The sequence below is a fragment of the Myotis yumanensis genome, unplaced genomic scaffold (genome assembly GCF_028538775.1).
Source record: "Myotis yumanensis isolate MYYU_CA2020_CCGP unplaced genomic scaffold, mMyoYum1.0.hap1 SCAF_8, whole genome shotgun sequence".
NCBI lineage: Eukaryota > Metazoa > Chordata > Mammalia > Chiroptera > Vespertilionidae > Myotis > Myotis yumanensis.
Genome location: NW_027223759.1, coordinates 1194658 through 1214087, shown reverse-complemented (window position 1 = coordinate 1214087; position 19430 = coordinate 1194658). Strand labels below are relative to the sequence as shown.

Genomic DNA, 19430 nt, shown 5'->3' with positions numbered 1-19430 from the left:
AACTTTCTATGGAATCAAAAAAAAACCCACAAAAACCCGAATAGCTGCAGCAATTTTGAGAAAGAGAAACCAGACTTCAAGCTATACCACAAAGCCATCATCAAAACAGCCTGGTGCTGGCCCATAGACCAATGGAGCAGAACAGAGAACCCAGAAACCGACCCAAGTCATTATGCTCACTTTCTATTTGACAAAGGAGGCAAGAGCATACAATGGAGTCAAGAGAGTCCCTTCAATAAACGGTGTTGGGAAAATACATGCAAAAATATGATACCCTTGTAACTAACTAGTTATTAATAACAGGAAAAGAGCAAAGTGGGGGCAGACATTATAGGCATGTTCCCTGCAGAACACTGGGGGGAGGGACTGGACAGAGGGAAGACAGACACATGCCCAGTAGAGCTGGTGACAGAGAGAAGGTACTTGCCTGTCAGTCACACCTGGGCACGGGTCAGTGGCCAGAATGGGCGTGGCCACTGCAAGGGCATGAAGATTTGGTGCTGAATCCCCTGAACGAGGAAGCCCCTCTCTTGGACTCTCTCGGCCTGCTGCCCTGGGCTCCTGGCCTACGGGCCCTCTGGCTCCTGCTCCCTGGCCTCCTCCCGCGTGGCCCACGGCCATGCAGACCCCACACAGTGGACTAATGGGCTGCAGCTGGCCTGACGCTGGGCTGGACGCGGCTCCAACATGGAAGGGAACCTCTGGCCACTGGCTCTGATCTTAGCTCCACGGAAACCCAGCTATACTCCTTCTGTGACTGGAAGGGCTGGGGAAACGGGACTCTGGAAACCCAGGGGTGTGACTCAGTGCAAATAGGAATCACTCTCCCCTGTGAGTCTCAGGAGATCCTTTTCTCAGGATTTTGTAAGAAGTCACCCCCAGCACCCAGGGGGGAGAGGACCCCCACCTCGCCTGGTGCCCCTGGAGTTGGTCAGTGCCCAACTCACCCACACTCCCCTCTCGCCCTTTATGTCACACTTGGTGAGCCCTTTCCAATGAGTCACCTTGAATATTTTAAATTATTTCTTTAATGTTTACTTCTTCCTTTTCTTTGTTTTTTCTATAATTTCTATTAATGAGGGATTGGAACTCTTGTACTATCTTACAATATTACTTTCTCACTGAAATTCTACATCTTTGATTTTGTTGGTGGTAGTGGTAGTTAGCTGGATCTTGTTTCGTTAGGGTTGTTTTATTTGTGAGGAAGATTTCCTTAGCCTTATAATCCTGTTGTGTGTGTGTGTGTGTGTGTGTGTGTGTGTGTTATAACTTAAGCTGCTAAAAAGCTCTTCTTTGCTCTCTTAATATTTCTAAATTGTACCATTCTGTTCCTTTTCCTTTTAATGGTTTCAGTGCACATACCTCTGAAAAGATTATGCAAAATTTTTCATCGTTGCTTCTCTCTGCTGAATCTCTGTTTCTTCCTTAAATTTTTGTTGCTTTTAGTTACTTGATCTCTTTTAGGTTTCTAACCTTTGGTTACTAGATCATACAGGGGTGGGTGACAGAAAATCCCAGTTCAAAGAAAATATTGAGGAAGAAATTATGAAAGAGTAAATAATAGGTAAGAATGACCAAAAACAAGCAAATAAAATCAGGTACAAAATACAGCTAATGTATGTTCCTTAAAAAGAATCTGAAGCAATACAGCAGAAGCAATATCATTAATATCATAGGCGAAGACACTGGGTCGACCAAGTGCCAGGAAAATTTAATGAAAAACAGCTCTTGAAATGATCCTCATTGGAGTGTGATATACTGAGAATTTTTAAGCTTTGGGAATAGAAGTGTTGCCATTACTTAAAAGATAAAAAAAATTGGGCTAGTCTCAGACTTACACCCTCTGTATCGTGGACCACCTGAGAATATATAGCATTATCTTTAGAGTTGCAGGTGAAAGATTTTAACCCAAGTATTTTATACCCAACCAAATTGTCATTTACCTGTGAAACCAATTTTAAGACAATTTAGGTTATTCAAGACTACAGAAAAAATACCAGCAACATTCTCTCTCAGCAAGAAGTATTATGTTCTCGCCCAGGTGTTCTCAGACTCCCCAAACCCATCTCATGCTGCAGTCCATCCCTCCACATACATCCACCAGCACCCCAACGCACACTCCCATGTTGATTGGCAGCTGGCTGCTTCCTCTGACTCCCATCAGTCACTCCTCCTCCCACCGCCTCAGGGCGTTCACTTCCACACAATTCCAACGTCTAACACTCCGCCCGTCTTTTCTATCTCCATCTGGAGCCATAGTAGTTCATTACTTCCTGTCTTTCGTGACCAAATTGTATGGCTAAAGGGGCTAACACATATCTTATATGTTTAAAGTTTACAGATGACTTGCTTCTACCACTAACCCCTATCCTCTTTCCCAGGGCAATATGTTTCAAAATGTAATCTGGAGGGGAACACAGTGGATTCAAAGGAGAATTTAATTCCCCAATTTAATATTTGCAAAATGTTACCCCTGTAACACATTCTTAAGAAGTGAAGCAAGCATGTGGGACAGTCACCTGGCTTAAAAAATGTTGTTTTTCAGGTCTTAACTGACAGCTGCCAAAACAAACGTCTTGCAGCGAGACGGGAGTTCTGTCTAGCCATCTGTGCTCTCTCTTGCTAATTTATGGGGAAGCGTGAACATTGCTACTTTCATCACCCCCCCCCCCAAATGGAACTTATGAACCTATACTCAGTTTACACAATGACTATTGTGTCTTAAACATATAACCTTCCTGAAAATGCTGTTTATCACTTACACACGGTGTGTCATTACCTAATTACATCAAGTAAAACAACTGTTTTACCAATTATTTACTACTGTTTTTCTTAATCTTTATTGTTGAAAGTAGTACATATGTCCCTTTTTTTTCTCCCATTTATTATTGTTTCTTAAAGCTGTTTTCTAGGTCATTCTTAAGTAACTACATATTATATACAATATATATGGAGATAAAATACATATGGAAATATATATGTATATACTAGAGGCCCGGTGCACACACTCGTGCACAGCTGGGTCCTGCCAGCCCACCCTGATCGCCTGGGCCGGCTGGGGGAGGGGCCGCAGGTGGTTGGAGGGCCCCCTGGTGGAACTCCAGGCTGCACTCCCTGTCAAACTCCTGGTCGGGTGACAATTTGCATATTAGCCTTTTACTCTATAGGATATACTTACATATAAGTGTATATATGTACACATACAGTATGTTGTACACATGGCTGGATAGATACACACACATATATGGAGAGAGAGTGGATGGCTGTTGAATAAAGTGTCTTCATTCTAAACCCTCATTCATCTTGTCATTTAGAAAGTGTGGGTTGTCACTCATTTACTTGGAATGTTTAAAGTTATGTCTTAATAAACTAAAGGACTTCGATGTATACTTTCTTTTGGCTTCAGGGTGAGTTTTTTCCTCGTGCATCATGTCCTGCTTGACCATCCAGCGCCGTTCAATCGGTGGTGAAGTTGGGCGTCTGGTCCCACGTGTGTGAGCTGCTCTGAGTCTGACCTGGGGTCGCCCGGTGTTTACCTGGGGCGCTCTTCCCGTGTGGGGGGTCCCTGATGGGGCTTCTTTTCCTGACCCCCCTCCTTACAGGCTCCCCCTGGGACACGGGGACAGAGTGGAGGCAGCTTCAAGTTCAGGGACAATGCTGATTCCTTGAAAACCTTATTCCCTAAATAGGGGTTGGTCCTTTTAAAGGGCAGAGAGGTTGCCCTGACCGGTTTGGCTCAGTGGATAGAGCGTCGGCCTGCGGACTGAAGGGTCCCAGGTTCGATTCCGGTCAAGGGCATGGACCTGGGTTGTGGGCACATCCCCAGTGGGGGGTGTGCAGGAGGCCGCTGATCGATGTTTCTAACTCTCTATCCCTCTCCCTTCCTCTTTGTAAAAAATCAATCAAATATATTTTAACAAAAAATAATAAAAGGCAGAGAGTCCATCGATTCCACACACCTCGTTCCCCAAACACCCTGGCCCGATCGGGCAATTTAGGGGACCCCCCCCCCGCACCCGCACATGGAAGGCTCTTGCTTCCTGGGTCGGATGCCTGTGTTGGACCCCCGAGGAGGAGCAGGCCCAGAAGGGGTTCCCGTTGCACATTCACTGGGTCCTCGGGAGCCCCGGGGGGGGGGGGGGGGGCCCTAGGACCCGATCAGACCCGCAGGCTCCTCGGGGCGCGGGGAAGGCCGGCGGCTCTGTCGGCGCCGCGATGGCTCGGTTCCGACCCAGACAGGGACTCACAGCATCGCTGCGGCACCCCGGGCCCAACCCGGGACCCGCGGGAGGACCGGGAGGACCGGAGACCGACAGCCGCGCCCCGGCCAGGGCTCCTCCTGCGCCCGCGGCGGCTCTTACAGACCCTCCCGGTCCTGGTCCCGGTCCCGGTCCCGGTCCCGGTCCCGGTCCCCGCCCGGCCCGGGAAGCAGCGTCCACTCCGCCCGCCCGCCCCGCCCCCGCGCGGCGCAAGGCACGCCGGGACCCCGCGGTCCCGCCCCGTCACCCCGGCAACCGGCGGCGCGTCGCCCGGACGACAGGCGGCGGCGGGGATGCTGCGCGGAGGCCCCTCCCAGGCCCCGCGGCGCCGGCACCCGAGCCGCCGGCTGAGCCGCCAGCAGGACCGGGCGCTGCGCGGCAGCATCTACCTCCTGCGGGAGACCGGCCCGACCGGCTTCCTGCTGCGCGAGGAGGAGCCCGCCTTCCGGGACTTCCGAGTAACGGCCCCCGCCCGCCCCCGGCCCCCCCATCCCCCACCTGCCCCGCCCCTGCCCCTCCCCCCTGTCCCCCCTCCCCCCTTCTCTGAGGCCACGGGAGCTGCAGGCTCCAGGGAGGCGCAGGCGCAGGGACCTGTTGCTCAGAGAAGGTCCCGGTGGGGCTGGGACCCGGGTGGCACCCGCCTGGGGAGGGCGCCCCGACCTGCGGGTGGAGAGCGGAGCCTGTGGTCTGAGCGCGAGGTTTGCGGGCGAAGCGATCCGAGATCGTCCAGCCCGCCCCTGCCCCCCACCAGCCCGCCCCTGCCCCCCACCAGCCCCCACCTGCCCCCACCAGCCCGCCCCTGCCCCCCACCAGCCCCCACCTGCCCCCACCTGCCCCCCACCTGCCCCCACCAGCCCCCCACCAGCCCCCCACAAGCCCCGCACCTGCCCCCACCTGCCCCCACCTGCCCCCCACCTGCCCCCACCTGCCCCGCACCAGCCCCGCACCAGCCCCGCACCAGCCCCCACCTGCCCCCCACCTGCCCCGCACCAGCCCCCACCTGCCCCCACCTGCCCCCCACCTGCCCCGCACCAGCCCCGCACGACAGGAGACGGAAAGTCTCCCCTCTGTCCGCAGACCGGCTGTATTTGCTAAATATCCGAAATCGGTTTCCCCGACCCATTAGTCTCTCTCAAGCTAATAAGACCCTTAAAAAAAAGCCCGCGGATATTCGGAATATCCGCACCTCCTGCCCTCCCCACTCAGCCGCCAGCCCCCACGCCGCTCCCAGCAGCCGGTTGGCTTGGAAACAGTGGTTTATGCACTTGAGGGAGTGGCTGCAGGTTCCTCACCGGCTCCTTCAATCAGTCATCCTTTCACCCCTCTGCTTACACCGCCGCATTTACCGTGCTCGGCCAGGATAGACGTGGGGCACACAATTAGTCTCCTTGGAGCAAATTAAATAAAATAAACTCACCCGTTCAAATGCACCCAACAAACAAAAACCCGAAATCTTATAAAGGTCTTTAGCTTCACTGCAAGGCAGGAGAAAGAGAGAGAGAGAGAGGAGAGATTTTTAAAATGAGCCTTCTTCCCCCTTGCCTGAGTATAGGCCATTTAAAAACAGTCTTGATTGACCACACACGTTGTTGACGGAGGCGAAGGCCAAGGATGACGGGAGTGAGGCACCAGACTGGCCTCAAGAACTAAGGTGCCCCATAGCCTAGACGCAACACTGAGGAGTCACGGAACTGGATTACCCCTTGAAATCTCATTTAGTCTAATCATGTGTTCATTTAGCCTTAACCCAGTGGTCGGCAAACTTCGGCTCGGGAGCCACATGCGGCTCTTTGGCCCCTTGACTGTGGCTCTTCCACAAAATACCGACTTCAGCGAAGGTACCTCCATCAGATTGAGGACGTTTTTAGCAAAGGCCAGCTTAGGAGGACCCTAATGAAGTTAATAACAATGTACCTACCTGTATAGTTTAAGTTTAAAAAATTTGGCTCTCAAAAGCAATTTCAATCGTACCGTTGATATTTGGCTCTGTTGACTAATGAGTTTGCCGACTACTGCCCTAACCCCACAAACTGCCTGAAGCTTTAGAAAGTGTGCGTTTTTGCCTTCAAGGTTTTCCTCGGAAACCCGCACATCTGTAACTGCCCCACGTTTCAGAAAAGACGGGAGCTGTGCAGGCACATCTGCTGGTAAGTGGCAGACACACCGCCTCCCGCAGGGACAGCGGGGGCCTCCCACGCGGGTGCCCTTCCCGGGGGTGAGCCGTGCAGGGTGGAAGGAGGTCGGTGTTGGGGACGGATACAGGCAGAACGGTCATGGCTCATCAGTATACTCCAGGGTGGTTTATTTCACTCTTAAGCGCGGTTTAACTTAAAAAATACTACCACCTCTACATGTTTTGAAGGTTAATATTTTTAATAAAAATCAATGTGCATGCTCTCATTACGTACAAATATGAACTCGATAAGACAGGGACAGACTCCCTGATCATTCACGTCATTGATAACTATGTGTTTGGTTAGCGTGTATATTCTTTAGTTTATTGTTTTCCTTTTCAATAAGCATTTGACACTGTCTTTCAAGACAGAAGTAGGACTTAACTGGAGATTCTTCTATCAAATCTGAAATTTGTCCTCTAATGTCAGAATCTACTTGTCAGGGAATTCCAGAACTAAAGTAATAAATGTGCATTTTGTTTAACTCAATTCATTTTGTTCATCTACTATACTAATATCAAAAAGTCATTCATTATATTATTATAGAAAATTTGTGATAGATATCTGAGAGAGAAAAAAATCAACAAGATTGTAAGAAAATACTGTGTATCTCATATTTCTAATGCTTTTTGTTTATAGGTTAAAAAAAACAGTGTAACATCCGTTATTCCTAATGCTTTTATTTACCAAATTTTTTGTTATGATCAGTTTTTACTGAGCATCTACTAACAAATTATTTGCTCTAGTTAGCGTAAGGCTATCAAATATGGTCCTTTCAAAACTTGCTGTTTGCTTGTATTATTATTATCATTAAAATATCTTTTTTCCCGTTTTTATTTTCTGCCAGCTTCCTCGGGGCAAGGGCAGTCTTTCCTGTTACTTATGTCATGTAACTCACATTTTTACTATATTTTAACTATAAACCGGATAGAAATATAATACAAGTATTTAATATGCTGAAATAGACTTAATATATTCAGTACAAATTTAATATATATATTACCCACTTTTAAAAAATAGTCATATTCCATTTTCATTGGTAATTTTGAAAATATTTTTCCTGTCACACAGTACAATGGCTCATGTCGGAAAATAGCCATTTGGTGCTCTCTCCAGAAAATCACTCCATTTCTGGGGGGAGGAGGCGTTTGGGAAAGTTAAAGGGAGTCCTGTGGATCCCCGAGTCCCCCACTAGCCTCTCTGCAAAGGACCTGATGTCATGAAGAAATGCCTGGACCCCGTCCGGCAAATTCCTTTCCTGTAACTGTCTCTCGTTTCCATTTATCACACTTTTTTCACACGTGCTTATTTTAAAGCATAAATGAGACTGCTTTCATAACAGAAAGCTGGTGAGGGCTTTCAGCTTATCCTCTGCATTCAGGAGTATGAATTCTATAATGCCGTTCCTACTCTAAAGTTAAAATGAGGTCATTTTTGAGGGCCTATCAGAAATAAATGTGTTGCTTTGTTTTTCTGCTTGTGAATCTTAGGATCTTGTTGAAAAAATTCAAGCTTCCAAGGAATCATGAATGTAAGTTGTATGTGCTCTTATACAAACTATTTTGAGGTTCACAAATTATAATCCTACAATTAACCCAAAACCCTTCAAATGTACTCTTTGCACAGGCTCTGGTAGTAAGGAAAGCGAAGTACTGTCCACTCTTTTTATAAATCAGTCTTTTCGGACCGTTTGGCTCTGAAAGGAATACAAAGCAGTGGTAAAGGTGATGCAATCACTCCCCCACTGTCTTCCTGACACTGGGAAGAAAAGGCTGACTTGCAGCACCAGCCGTTACGTCTGTGACGCTCTCACGCTGCTGCTGGACTTTAACACGGGGGGTTGGGGGGGGGGGTCCGCTAGACGCTTTGCAGCTGGGCCTGGTGGAAGGAGAGATCGACGACCTGCTTCGGGGGGTGGGCTGCCTGCCGTCCGCCCCCAAACCAGCCAATGACCCGCGTGCGCACACGGAAGGCGACGGGGGCGCGAAGCAGAAGGAGGTCGGCCCGGAGGACATCTGCCCCATCTGCCAGGAGCTGCTGCTGGAGAGGAGGCTTCCTGTCACCTTCTGCAGGTGCTGTTCCCACCTCCGCCTCGTGAGAACATCCTAATGCCACGTGTTCGTAACTCACGCCGGGATGACACGCTGTAGGCAAACATTATACATTTAAACGCTGTGTTTCCTTGGCCTTCTCTTTTTTAAAAAAAATATATTTTATTGATTTTTCACAGAGAGGAAGGGAGAGGGATAGAGAGTTAGAAACATCGATGAGCTGCCTCCTGCACACTCCCTACTGGGGATGTGCCCACAACCAAGGTACATGCCCTTAACCGGAATCGAACCTGGGACCTTTCAGTCCGCAGGCCGACGCGCTAGCCACTGAGCCAAACTGGTCAGGGCTCCTTGGCCTTCTCTTGTCTCCCAATGTATATGTTGTGGGAGGTCCTGTTCTTACTCTGAATATTTCTGGGCTACATTTTAAAGGGTGAAAATGGAAACCTAACTCTACTCTTTTCACTTTAAGTTTATTAAAGTCGAATATTCTTGGCATTTCTCTTTTAACACACTTAAATGCCATGGTTTAGAATAGTCACAGAGAGTTTTCCAAAAGTAAAGATTATTTTACTTTAAATGATAAAAAAAAAAAATTCTGTTTTTCAGAGCTCTGTTTGTAAACCTGATAATTCAGAGTGTCACACAACGGTTCATTAAGTGTCACCGTCAGCTACTCTCGAAGGCAGCTGGGTTTGGAAAATGTGGAAGCCGTTTGCTACTGAGCATTTTTTCATTCTTTGTTTTCCCTCCCGATCATTTTCCAAAATTGTGTCCACACGTAGTTTTCACCACCTCCCCAAACACTGTGTCTCTCAGGAGACGTTCACTGGGCGCTGCCGCATACCTCGGGGTTTCCAGAAAGAGAAGGTGGCAACCTGCTCCCAGCGTGCTTTTTATTTAAAAAGGCAGCAGGCCCTGGCGGTGTGGCTCCGGGGGGAGCATCAGCCTAGGAGCCAGGAGCTCAGGGCTCCATTCCCGGGTTGCAGGCTCGGTCCCCAGTGAGGGGCGTGCAGGAGGCAGCAGATCACTGGTTCTCTCTCATCATTGATGTTTTTCTCTCTCTCTCACTCTCCCTTCCTCTCTGACATCAATAAAAATATATATATTTTTTAAAGTAATAATCATTGTTATAATGTTCCCTTTTGTTAATACTATGTGCATTCTCACTTTACAAATGGAAAGTATTTTCATGCTGCCAAATTTTTTACCACCATTCCATTGAATGGGGGTAATTAGCTTGGAATTCTGATGCAGTAAATTAAAGATGACGGATTAGACAGACGAGAGAAGATAGAGTGAGCACTGACGTCAGCAAACGAGTTACAGCTGGAAGCTCGGGGTCTGTTTTTATGGGAAGTGAAGATGGCAGCAGAGAACACGGTCTTTACACACATTTACAGAACCTGTGCACACAGATGGCAACCTCACTTCGTTCCTCACAGGTTTGGCTGTGGCAATAACGTGCACATCAAATGCATGAAGATCCTGGCCAACTACCAGGACGCCGTGTCCAGCACGTCTATGCTGAAATGTCCGCTGTGCCGGGAAGACTTCGCACCGTTAAGCCTGATCTTGGAGGAATTCAAAAACTCGAGCAAACTGGTGACCGTGGCGGAGAAGGAGCGGCTGGACAAGCAGCTGGGGATCCCCTGCGACAGCTGCAAGCGGTGCCCCATTGAGGGGACATGTTATAAGTGAGTGTCCGCAGGGCCGCGGGGGCCGCAGCCTGGGGCCCAGGCATCTGGCCGCCTCCCTCCTCCCCTCCTAACGGAGCCTTTTCCTTGCCCGATGGGCGATGGGCCTGTGGGAGGGTTTCCAGACTGGGAGGTACGGGAGCCAGGACCCCAGAACTTCACTGTCCCCTGCTCTGCACGCCACCCCCCTCCCCCCAGACCAGCGAGATGCTGAGTGGTACCACCTTGGGGTCCTGGGCCCGGCTTTGCTGATGGTCCTGGACGAATTCCCACGCTCAGAGCCCTGCTCGGAGCCTCTCCCCCTCGCTCCAAGCCCTTCGTTCTCCTGCGTCCCCCGGGCCAGCGTCAGCCCGGGGCTCTCGGAGGGGACAGGACGAGGGGACACAGAAGAGGGGGCCGCTGTGAGCGGGAGGGCAGGCTCAGAGGTGCTGCCCCGCTTTCCCTGAGGTGAAGGGGGGTCACAGGAGGAGCAGGAAGGCAGGTGGGCGGCCGGGAAGGTGGACGGACAGGAGAGCCTCTCATCCAAGAGGAAATGCAAGCTCCTGGGCCCCTGGATTTCAGCCACGGAGACCATCAGGCTTCTGTCTGACAAAACAGTAACTAATAAGCGGGCATTGCTCAGGCTGCTGCCTGTGTTGATGCTTGTTACCATAGCAACAGGATAACACAAGGTGGGCCGTTTAGACGGGCCTCGGCGCATCTGCTGGCTCCCAGGAAATTCTGGCCAGAATTCTTCACCCCAACCATCCCAATAACCGGGTTTTCCCTGCGCGCGTCCAGGTGCACCCAGTGCGAGGAGTACCACCTGTGCCAGGACTGCTTCCACAGCTGCGGCCACGGCCCCCACGCGTTCACCTTCCGGGAGGTGAGTGTCCCCGAGGGACCCCGGGTGGGCCCCCTGGGAAACGGGATGAAGTGCATCTGAGAACAACAGGACTCGATGGCGCTCTGGAGAAGAGGGAGGTGAGACTGAACAGACACCCAGGACCGTAATTTTCCGAGAGCTCTTTCCCACAGGGACGTGCCGGGCCGTCGGTACGTACGTTCGTGATCTGTCAGGCCCAGCACAGTGACAGACGTGACAGCGTTGTACAGTCGTCAGGACAGCCATCGAGCCTGAGGACGCATTCTTAGAGAGATCGGACCATGACAGACTGAGTTTCATATCATGTGACTGACGTGCAGCCTATGAACTTTAATTCGCAAAATAAAAGTATGTGTGATCAGCACAGAAACATGGACGTTTTCTCTCTTACAGAAGAGAAATCAAAGATGGAAATTGCTAGAAAAGAGATCAGATGAGACTGAAAAATACAGAGATATCAGCAATGACATAGAAGAGCAGACACCACGTTTTCAAGAAAAGCCAGGGTGAGCTCCTCAGTGCAATTCCGTGGAGGACGTGGGGCACTTATACAATGAGTGAGCTGGACAAGTTTCATTCAGTCCTTTATTCGGTAAAAACATGCTGAGTCCTCATTACAGGCCGGGGGACATTGCCGTGAGCAGGTGGGGAGCGAGGCCGGGGCTCAGAGGGCGTAAACCCAGGCCCAGGGCAGCCAGGTGGGCTGCCTGCCTTCGGGCAGTGACATCCGCTTGGCAATGGGGGTGATTCTAAAACCAGCCGCGCGGGACTTCTGTGAGTCTGAAGGGAGTTAACACACACAGCAAATATTCCAATCACGTCGTCTGTCATTAGTATTAATTCTACCAGAGGTTGTACTAGGTCCTAGGGAAATAGCACAGTAATTAAATGATCCTCTTAATAATTGTAAAATTAAAACTGACACATTATGTATGCACCCCTACGTTCACAGCAGCACCATTTACAATAGCCAAGATCGGGAAACAGCCCAAGTGCCCGTCAGCAGGTGAGTGGATAAGAAGGCTGTGGGTACACTTACACCACGGAACACTATGCAGCTGTAAAAAGAAGGCTCTCTCACCCTTTGAGACAGCATGGAGGGCCCTGGGGAGTATTACGCTAAATGAAATAAGCCAGTCAGAGAAAGACAAGTATCACATGACCTCACTCAGATGTGGAATCTAATGAACAAAATAAACTGATGAACAGAGTAGATCCAGAGACATGGAAGCATGGAACAGACTGATGAATTTCAGAGGGCGGGGGGTAGGGGGGGGTGGGAAGAGATCAACCAAAGACCTTGTATGCATGTATGCACAGCCCATGGACACAGACAATCGGGTGGGGAGGCCGGGGGGGAGGGGGGTGTGGGCTAGAAGGGGTCCATGGGGAAAAGGGGGACACATGTAAGACTGTCAACAGTGAAGTTTGAGATAATAAATCGTACAGTGGCTTAAAGAGGAAGAAGAAAAGGACCCCTGCAGGGGGTTTGAGATCTGCTCTGCCATGGTTAGCCCTGCGGGAAGGCGGTCCCTGGGCCTCTCCCCGAACCACTCCTCTTGCAGGGAGAGTGCCGAGCGACTGGCTGTGATCAGAACACAGGCGGGACTGTTCTCCAGTGGGCAGGCCCCCAGACCTTGTGTCATGCCCCTTAACTACTAGAAAAATCAAAGTTGCTGCTTTTATTAACCTACTAACTACATTGTAAAATATATGCAAAAGGTCATTTTTAAAGGGTGGAATAAAACTGAATACTTTAAAAAAATAATTTCAGTGAATTAATCAAACAAAATGTATATATATATTGAGTGGCCAGATTATTATGACCACCTCATCAGTACTTCATTGACACTTCCAAAAATACTGAATATTGAAAACTTCCTAAGCAAATACTCTCAAGGTTGTATTATTATTATTATTATTATTTGCATAACTAATTCACTTCATTGTACTGATGGGGTGGTCATAATAATCTGGCCACTCAGTGTACACTAGAGGCCAGATGCATGAAATTCATGCAGGAGTCGGCCTTCCTTCCCCCCATCTGCCTGCACCAGCTTCCCTCTGGCACCTGGGACCTGTTCTTCCCTCCGGCCACTGGCAGGCACCTGGGACCCGGGCTTCCCTTGCAGCCCTGACTTCACCCGGAAGGTCGTCCGGAAGGACGTCTGGAAGGACATCCGGTCTAATTAGCATAGTACACTTTTATTATTATAGATACACATATCCCAGGGGATATTTAGCCCATGCCCTGTGGGCACTCTGGGGACCACGGCCCTTCATGAGCCCAGACAGAGGCTCTGTCTCCTTCCCCGGGGCCCTGGTGCAGTGTCCACTCCCCCCGAGGGGATGAGGAGCCGTTCAGCTCCGGGTGCGGGCAATGTGCGGGGAGGCCAGTGAGCATTGGCGGCAGAAGGACATTGGAGACAGAGAGCGTGCCACACAGCGGGGAGACTCGGGGGTCAGGAGACGCTGAGCCGATAGAAACGGCAGGCGCATCTTCTCTGGGACTCGGTGGCTTCGGTGAAAGCGGGCTGTGCAGCCGCCGCTGCATCTGCGGCGGAGCAGGAGGCCCGGCTGTTCCCACGAACGCCCTGGACGTGCGTGCCCAGCGGCTTTTGAGTACAGGGAGGCCTTCACCCTCAGCTCTGCTGGTTGTGACTCTGGGTGCAAAATGGGCCTGGTCCCTTCAGAGCCTCAGCCACCCGGTCCCCAACACCGACGGGTCAGCGTCCCCCGGGAAGTGAGGTCCTCAGGCACTGGGACCTGCGGGCTTATCACAGCGGCGGGAACATCGAACGCGGCCGGTGAGCGCCTTCCTTCCCACCAGACAGAAGAGCCAATTAAGTTGTATTCTCTTAAAATATATATAAATATTTCACAGTCTGAGTCTGTTGGCTCAGACTGAAATAATTGGTATGATTCTCATCAAAATTCTGCTCTGGTTTTCAGGTTACTATTTTAAATTGAAATGACTAAATTTCATTCTTTTTTTTTTTTAATGTTTTTATTGATTTATTTTAGAGAGAGAGAGGCAGGGAGAGGGATAGAGAAATAGAAACATCCATGATGAGAACCATGGATCGGCTGCCTCCTGCACGCCCCCGACTGGGGATCGAGCCTACAACCCGGGCCTGTGCCCTGACTGGAATCGAACCCTGACCTCCTGGTTCCTAGGTCGATGCCACACGGGCTGGGCCTACGCTCGATTCCTGATGACGTTGATGTGAAAGTTGGTTCCTTCTTGTTCAGGATCAAGACAATAGACTTTGTAGAACTGTATGCCGTCCGAGACTGACTCTCTCCGTCCAGGAGAGCAGGTGTTTGCTCATTACCACTGCGAGGTGGCTCCCTCATGAACAAGCCTCCTGATGGGGAGTCCCGGACGAGCACTCACGTCCCGCTCACCCTCCCAGCCAGGTGCGCACGCCGAGGCCCGTGGTGCGGTCGCTGCCCCTGCTGATGATCACGAAGAACAGCAAGCTGCTGGCGCCCGGCTTCCAGTGCCGCCTCTGCCTGCAGGCCTTCTGCCCCGGCCAGTACGCCAGGCTGCTCCCCTGCTCCCACAAGGTGGGTCCCCGCCACCCCCGCTCTCCCTGCGGCCGGCTCTCCCAGACGGAGGGGCCACAGAAGCCGCCCCTTCCTCTCCGTGGTTGTACGAGCAGATGTTCAAACTGAGCGGTGTCTGTAGAGGAGCAGAGAGACCATCGAAACGGCAGCCTTGCCCCTGAGAGGGATTCCTCTTGATTAGGGCTCATTTCTGTGCATACCGTCCAGGAAAGAGAGACCGGCCCTTTAAGTTAGAGTCTGGCATCTACTGTAGTTATCTGTCAAGAGGAAAGGCTTACAGAATACTAGATTTTACGTGTATATTGTATTGATTTCAGAGAGGAAGGGAGAGGGAGAGAGAGAAACATCAATGATGAGAGAAAATCATGGATCGGCTGCCTCCTGCACACCGCCGCCCCTGACCCCCCCTCCCCCGCCTTGACTTGTGCCCTGATTGGGAATCAAACCATGACCTCCTGGTTCCTGGGTCGATGCTCAACCCCTGAGCCACGCCCGGCCGGGTCAGAATACCAAATTTTTAATGTATTTTTATGATTCTTTGGGGGAAACAGAGATGCTTAACTTGACAGAGTTGGTTATTATTTCAAATGAACGCACTAGAATTGGAGTGTCATGTTGCTTGGTCACCGTGCAGCTGGTAACCAGGTTTTTCCTGAAATAAACGTATTTATTTTAGTTTAGTTTTCAGTTGTTTTAGTTTTAGTTTTCAGTTTGCCTTCGGTATTATCTCGCATTAGTTCCGGGTGCAGCATGGAGGTTTGGCAGCCATCGCCTTGACCAGTGTCTCCCAGCATTTCCAGGGCCCGCCTGGCACCACCATGGTGATGACATCACTGTCGGCTCTGTCCTCTGTGCGGGACTCTAATCCCCAGGGCCATTCTGCAGCTGCCGATACAGAAACACACACAGACACAGAGGACAGACGGATGCTGCCGAGAGGAGGGGGTGGAGAAAGGCAAAGGCAGTAAGAGTACCAACTGGTGGAATGAAATTGTCCCAATAAACAGACATGGGTAGCCGTAGAGTCACCCTTACTTAAGATGTCTGACTGTTTTTCGTCCCAACAATGTGATTTATTTTATCTCACCATCATCAGACCAATAGTCAACTCTTGTTGGTCATGACTTTTTTTGTTATTTAATCATTTTCATTCATTAGAAAGAGTAAAATTAGTGGCTTGGATAAGTAGTCTTAAACAAAATTACATAAATAGTACCCATAGTAGGCTTTCCATTTCAATGTTGAAAATGGACATAATAATATAAGTATATTACATTTTATGAAAATAAAATAGACCTATAATAATACTATAAGCTATGCCACATTTATCGTGGTTTTCTCTTTTGTTTTCAAGAAATGCATAACCCATAACCAATTACATTTTTAACAAGAACCTCTTCAACATATTTTCATAAAACTTGATAAGTTATGATTACCTTTCATTTTTGCTAGTTTTAATAGTAACTCAGTAATGAAACAGGAAAATTTGCATAGATAATATATGTGCATATATACATATATATATATATATATGCCTAATATTCTAAGTGTCGGACCAGTCAGTCCACTGCTCGATAAGTCGCTATGACACACACTGACCACCAGGGGGAAGATGCTCCGACCGGTAGTTTAGCTTGCTGCTGGGGTCCAGCCAATCCGAACTGGGCGAGACAGGCCAGACACACCGTGGAGCCAACCTCCCACAGCCCCTCCCCAGCCTCTAAACTATTTCTTCTAATTAATTTCCTTGCAATGTGCACGAATTCGTGCACCGGGCCTCCAGTGTACATTACAAGCCAGAGATTTATACCCAGTTAACTCATACCCTTTCTTTAAGTTTCACAGGAAATGCATTGACAGCTGGTTACTCCACGAGTGCAACGCCTGCCCCATTGACAGACAAGTCATATACAACCCTCTGCTCTGGAAGGACACAGCCGTGAACGGACGTGGACATCGCTCCGTCCCAAACACAGAGGCCGCCCACCTGTCGAAGCAGGAGGAGCCAGGGCTCTTCGTTCCGGGTACCGGGTTAGTCATAAAACCAAACGGAGCAGGGACTTTGCCCAGCATCCACCAACATAACTCGGAAACGTCGAAGACGCCTCAGCGTCCCACAGACACCCACCAGGAAATGACCACAGGTGACCTGTCCTCTATCAACGTAGACGATGCAAATTCAAGGAGATTAATCTACGAGTATAAAATCAGGCAACATTTCCCCCGGTATTTTCGAGATTTACCCACGGGACCCTTTGGGAAAATACCGTCTCAAACATTTCTTCCTTCTATCGCTCGCGAGAATAACTTCTGTCCCCCTGGAACAGGAGGCCCCCGGGTCAGCGACGCCGGTCAAAGCCAGAAGCTGACCAAAGGCTCTAAACGTATCAACCACAATCTGAAGAAGATTCTTGGTGCCAACGTCAGAGAGGAAAACAGGAGACCAAACACCTCCAGAAGATTCCGATCTTACTGTCAGTTGGGGTACAACTGAAATCGGTTTGTCTATGAGGTGTGATAACTGTATAGGGAAACTTAGAAACCAATGCCAACATCGGTCCGGAAGGCCTGTGTCTCACCCTTTATATCAAACATTGGAAGGAGTTCAGTTATGAAAATACACGTTTGACTAACATCAGAATTTTCTAACATTTGGATATTGAACATAAAATGTTTTCTTTGTAGAACATAAAACAATACTTTGACAAATGGGTATAAAACTCTCTGTTGTCATTTTGCCTACTTGCCCATGAAGAACCAACTACACATAAAGGAAATTCGTTCACTCTTTAGAAGACTTAAAGTGTTAGGTGTTTTGATGAGTATGTTCAGGATGTTATGAATTATGAGTATTTTTTGAACTTTTATATCTGACTTTATGCTGATTAAAATAATTATTATTACTTAAATGAAGGAAGGAGATTTTTCTTGTGTCGAATCACTATTTTCAAACATTGCACTTGATAGCATAGAATGGGATTCTTCCCACATATGTGTGGGACGCTAGTAGAGAAAAACAACAATCCTGTAAAATTTACTTTCCGTTAAAAGAAAGATATAGACAATATCCCTGTACTAGTCAGACTTATCAATGATAACTCTGCCATCACTGAGTTTTCTTACTACAGTAGTAACTGCACACAGAACACTCCGCCCACAGCCTGCTCCGAGTAGTGAATCTGTGTACCTTTCTGTAGACGTTCGGACGGTCCAGATAGCAGGGGAGCTGACAGAGGCCCACGGAAAAACGTAAACGTGCGTGACTGTCTTCTCCGCGTCCAAGGGTCACAAGCCCGCGACTCCCGGGAGCGTGCTCACCCACGGGGCTGCCTGAGGCAGACGCTGCCGTCAGCCTGGTGTTTTAATGAGGTCCCCAAGGCTGGGAGCCAGCAGCACGCGAACGGGAAACTTCCAGGAAACCACTGGGGGACTGGAGTGTCCCGCGGGGCTGTGGGATGTTATTCACAACCACAGCGAGCGTGGGTTTAAAACCAGGACATAGAGGTTCAACCAGGAAAGGTTTGGTCAACAAAGGCAAGAAAAAGTGTCTACTTTTCAACACTTGAGCTTTCCCCACAGAAATAGGAAGACGCTTGTCCACCAGAGCAAGCGAAGCAGAGAAACGTGTTACTGCACCGGCTCAACAACCAGCACAGGTGGCCTGACGCTCGGCTGTTACACGCACATTTGATGAAAGGGTTTTCTCACCGTTTGTAAGGGAGTTTATTAACTTTTTGGTTTTTAAAATTACAATTGTGATCGATTTCTAGACGACTTTTCTCCAGTGGCGCGCTGAACGTTTTTGTAACGAAAAAAATACTTAACACGTTAGACATGGAGCTAAAACCATCCGTAAGTCAATGCCTCCGGCACCGCGCACCTGTTTCTCGTTAAAGCCCCGGAGGTGGCTTACTGAGCCCAGATAAAGCAGCACGGCGGTTCAGGGAACAGTGTTCCAGCTCAGCGCTCCCAGGAAGGGGCCCTGCTGGCTGCCACCCGACCCAGTGCTGGTGGGCGAGTCACTTCTGATAAACTCACTCAAACACCCAGCTCCGCCCAACTCCCTTTCCCGTGGCTCTTACCAGTCAGTCTCCTCCGGGCTGCTTTGGAGGCAAGAACGTGAGGACCAGCAGCTGAAGCCACCTGCCTGGCGGCTGAGGCTCCGATTGTGATGAGTGAGATGCCCTCTCCCCGCCCGTTCCCTGTGGGTTGGCTCCTGCAGGACTCCGCCCGGCCAGCTGCCGGCGTGGCTCAGTGGTTGAGTGTTGACCTATGAACCAGGAGGTCAGGGTTCAATTCCTAGGCAGGGCACAAGCCCCGGTGCAGGCTCCATCCCCAGTAGGGGGCGTGCAGGAGGCAGCCGATCCATGGTTCTCTCTCATCATGGATGTTTCTCTCCCTCCCTTTCCCTTCCTCTCTGAGATATCTATCTATCTATCTATCTATCTATCTATATATATATATATATATACTAGAGGCCCTCCTGTGCATGAAATTCGTGCACAGGAGGAGGGGGTGTCCCTCAACCGGCCAGCACCCTCTCCAATCTGGGACCACTCGGGGGATGTCCAACTGCCAGTTTAGGCCCGATCCCGCACTGCCCTCCCCTGCCGGCCTGGTCACCCCCAACTGCCCTCCCCTGCTGGCCTGGTCGCCCCCAACTCCCCTCCTCTGCTGGCCATCTTGTGGCAGCCATCTTGTGACAACATTGTTCGAGGGCATTGTGCTACGCCACCTAGGCTTTTATTATATGGGAGATATATATATATATTTCATTTTATTTTTTTTTTTTAAAGACTCCAGATTCCCCTCCA

At 49.8% G+C, this 19430-nt stretch overlaps 1 protein-coding gene across 1 annotated transcript; it reads left to right on the top strand.

The window, feature by feature from the left end:
* The first annotated feature begins 4552 nt into the window (after positions 1-4552).
* Positions 4553-17522, top strand: ZSWIM2 (zinc finger SWIM-type containing 2). The gene is given in 10 exon segments (XM_070423261.1): positions 4553-4717; positions 6330-6406; positions 7924-7964; positions 8295-8505; positions 9930-10181; positions 10962-11046; positions 11440-11552; positions 14463-14616; positions 16454-17070; positions 17072-17522. Coding segments are annotated over 10 exon segments (1875 nt in total). The 3' UTR covers positions 17232-17522.
* Positions 17523-19430: the final 1908 nt, after the last annotated feature.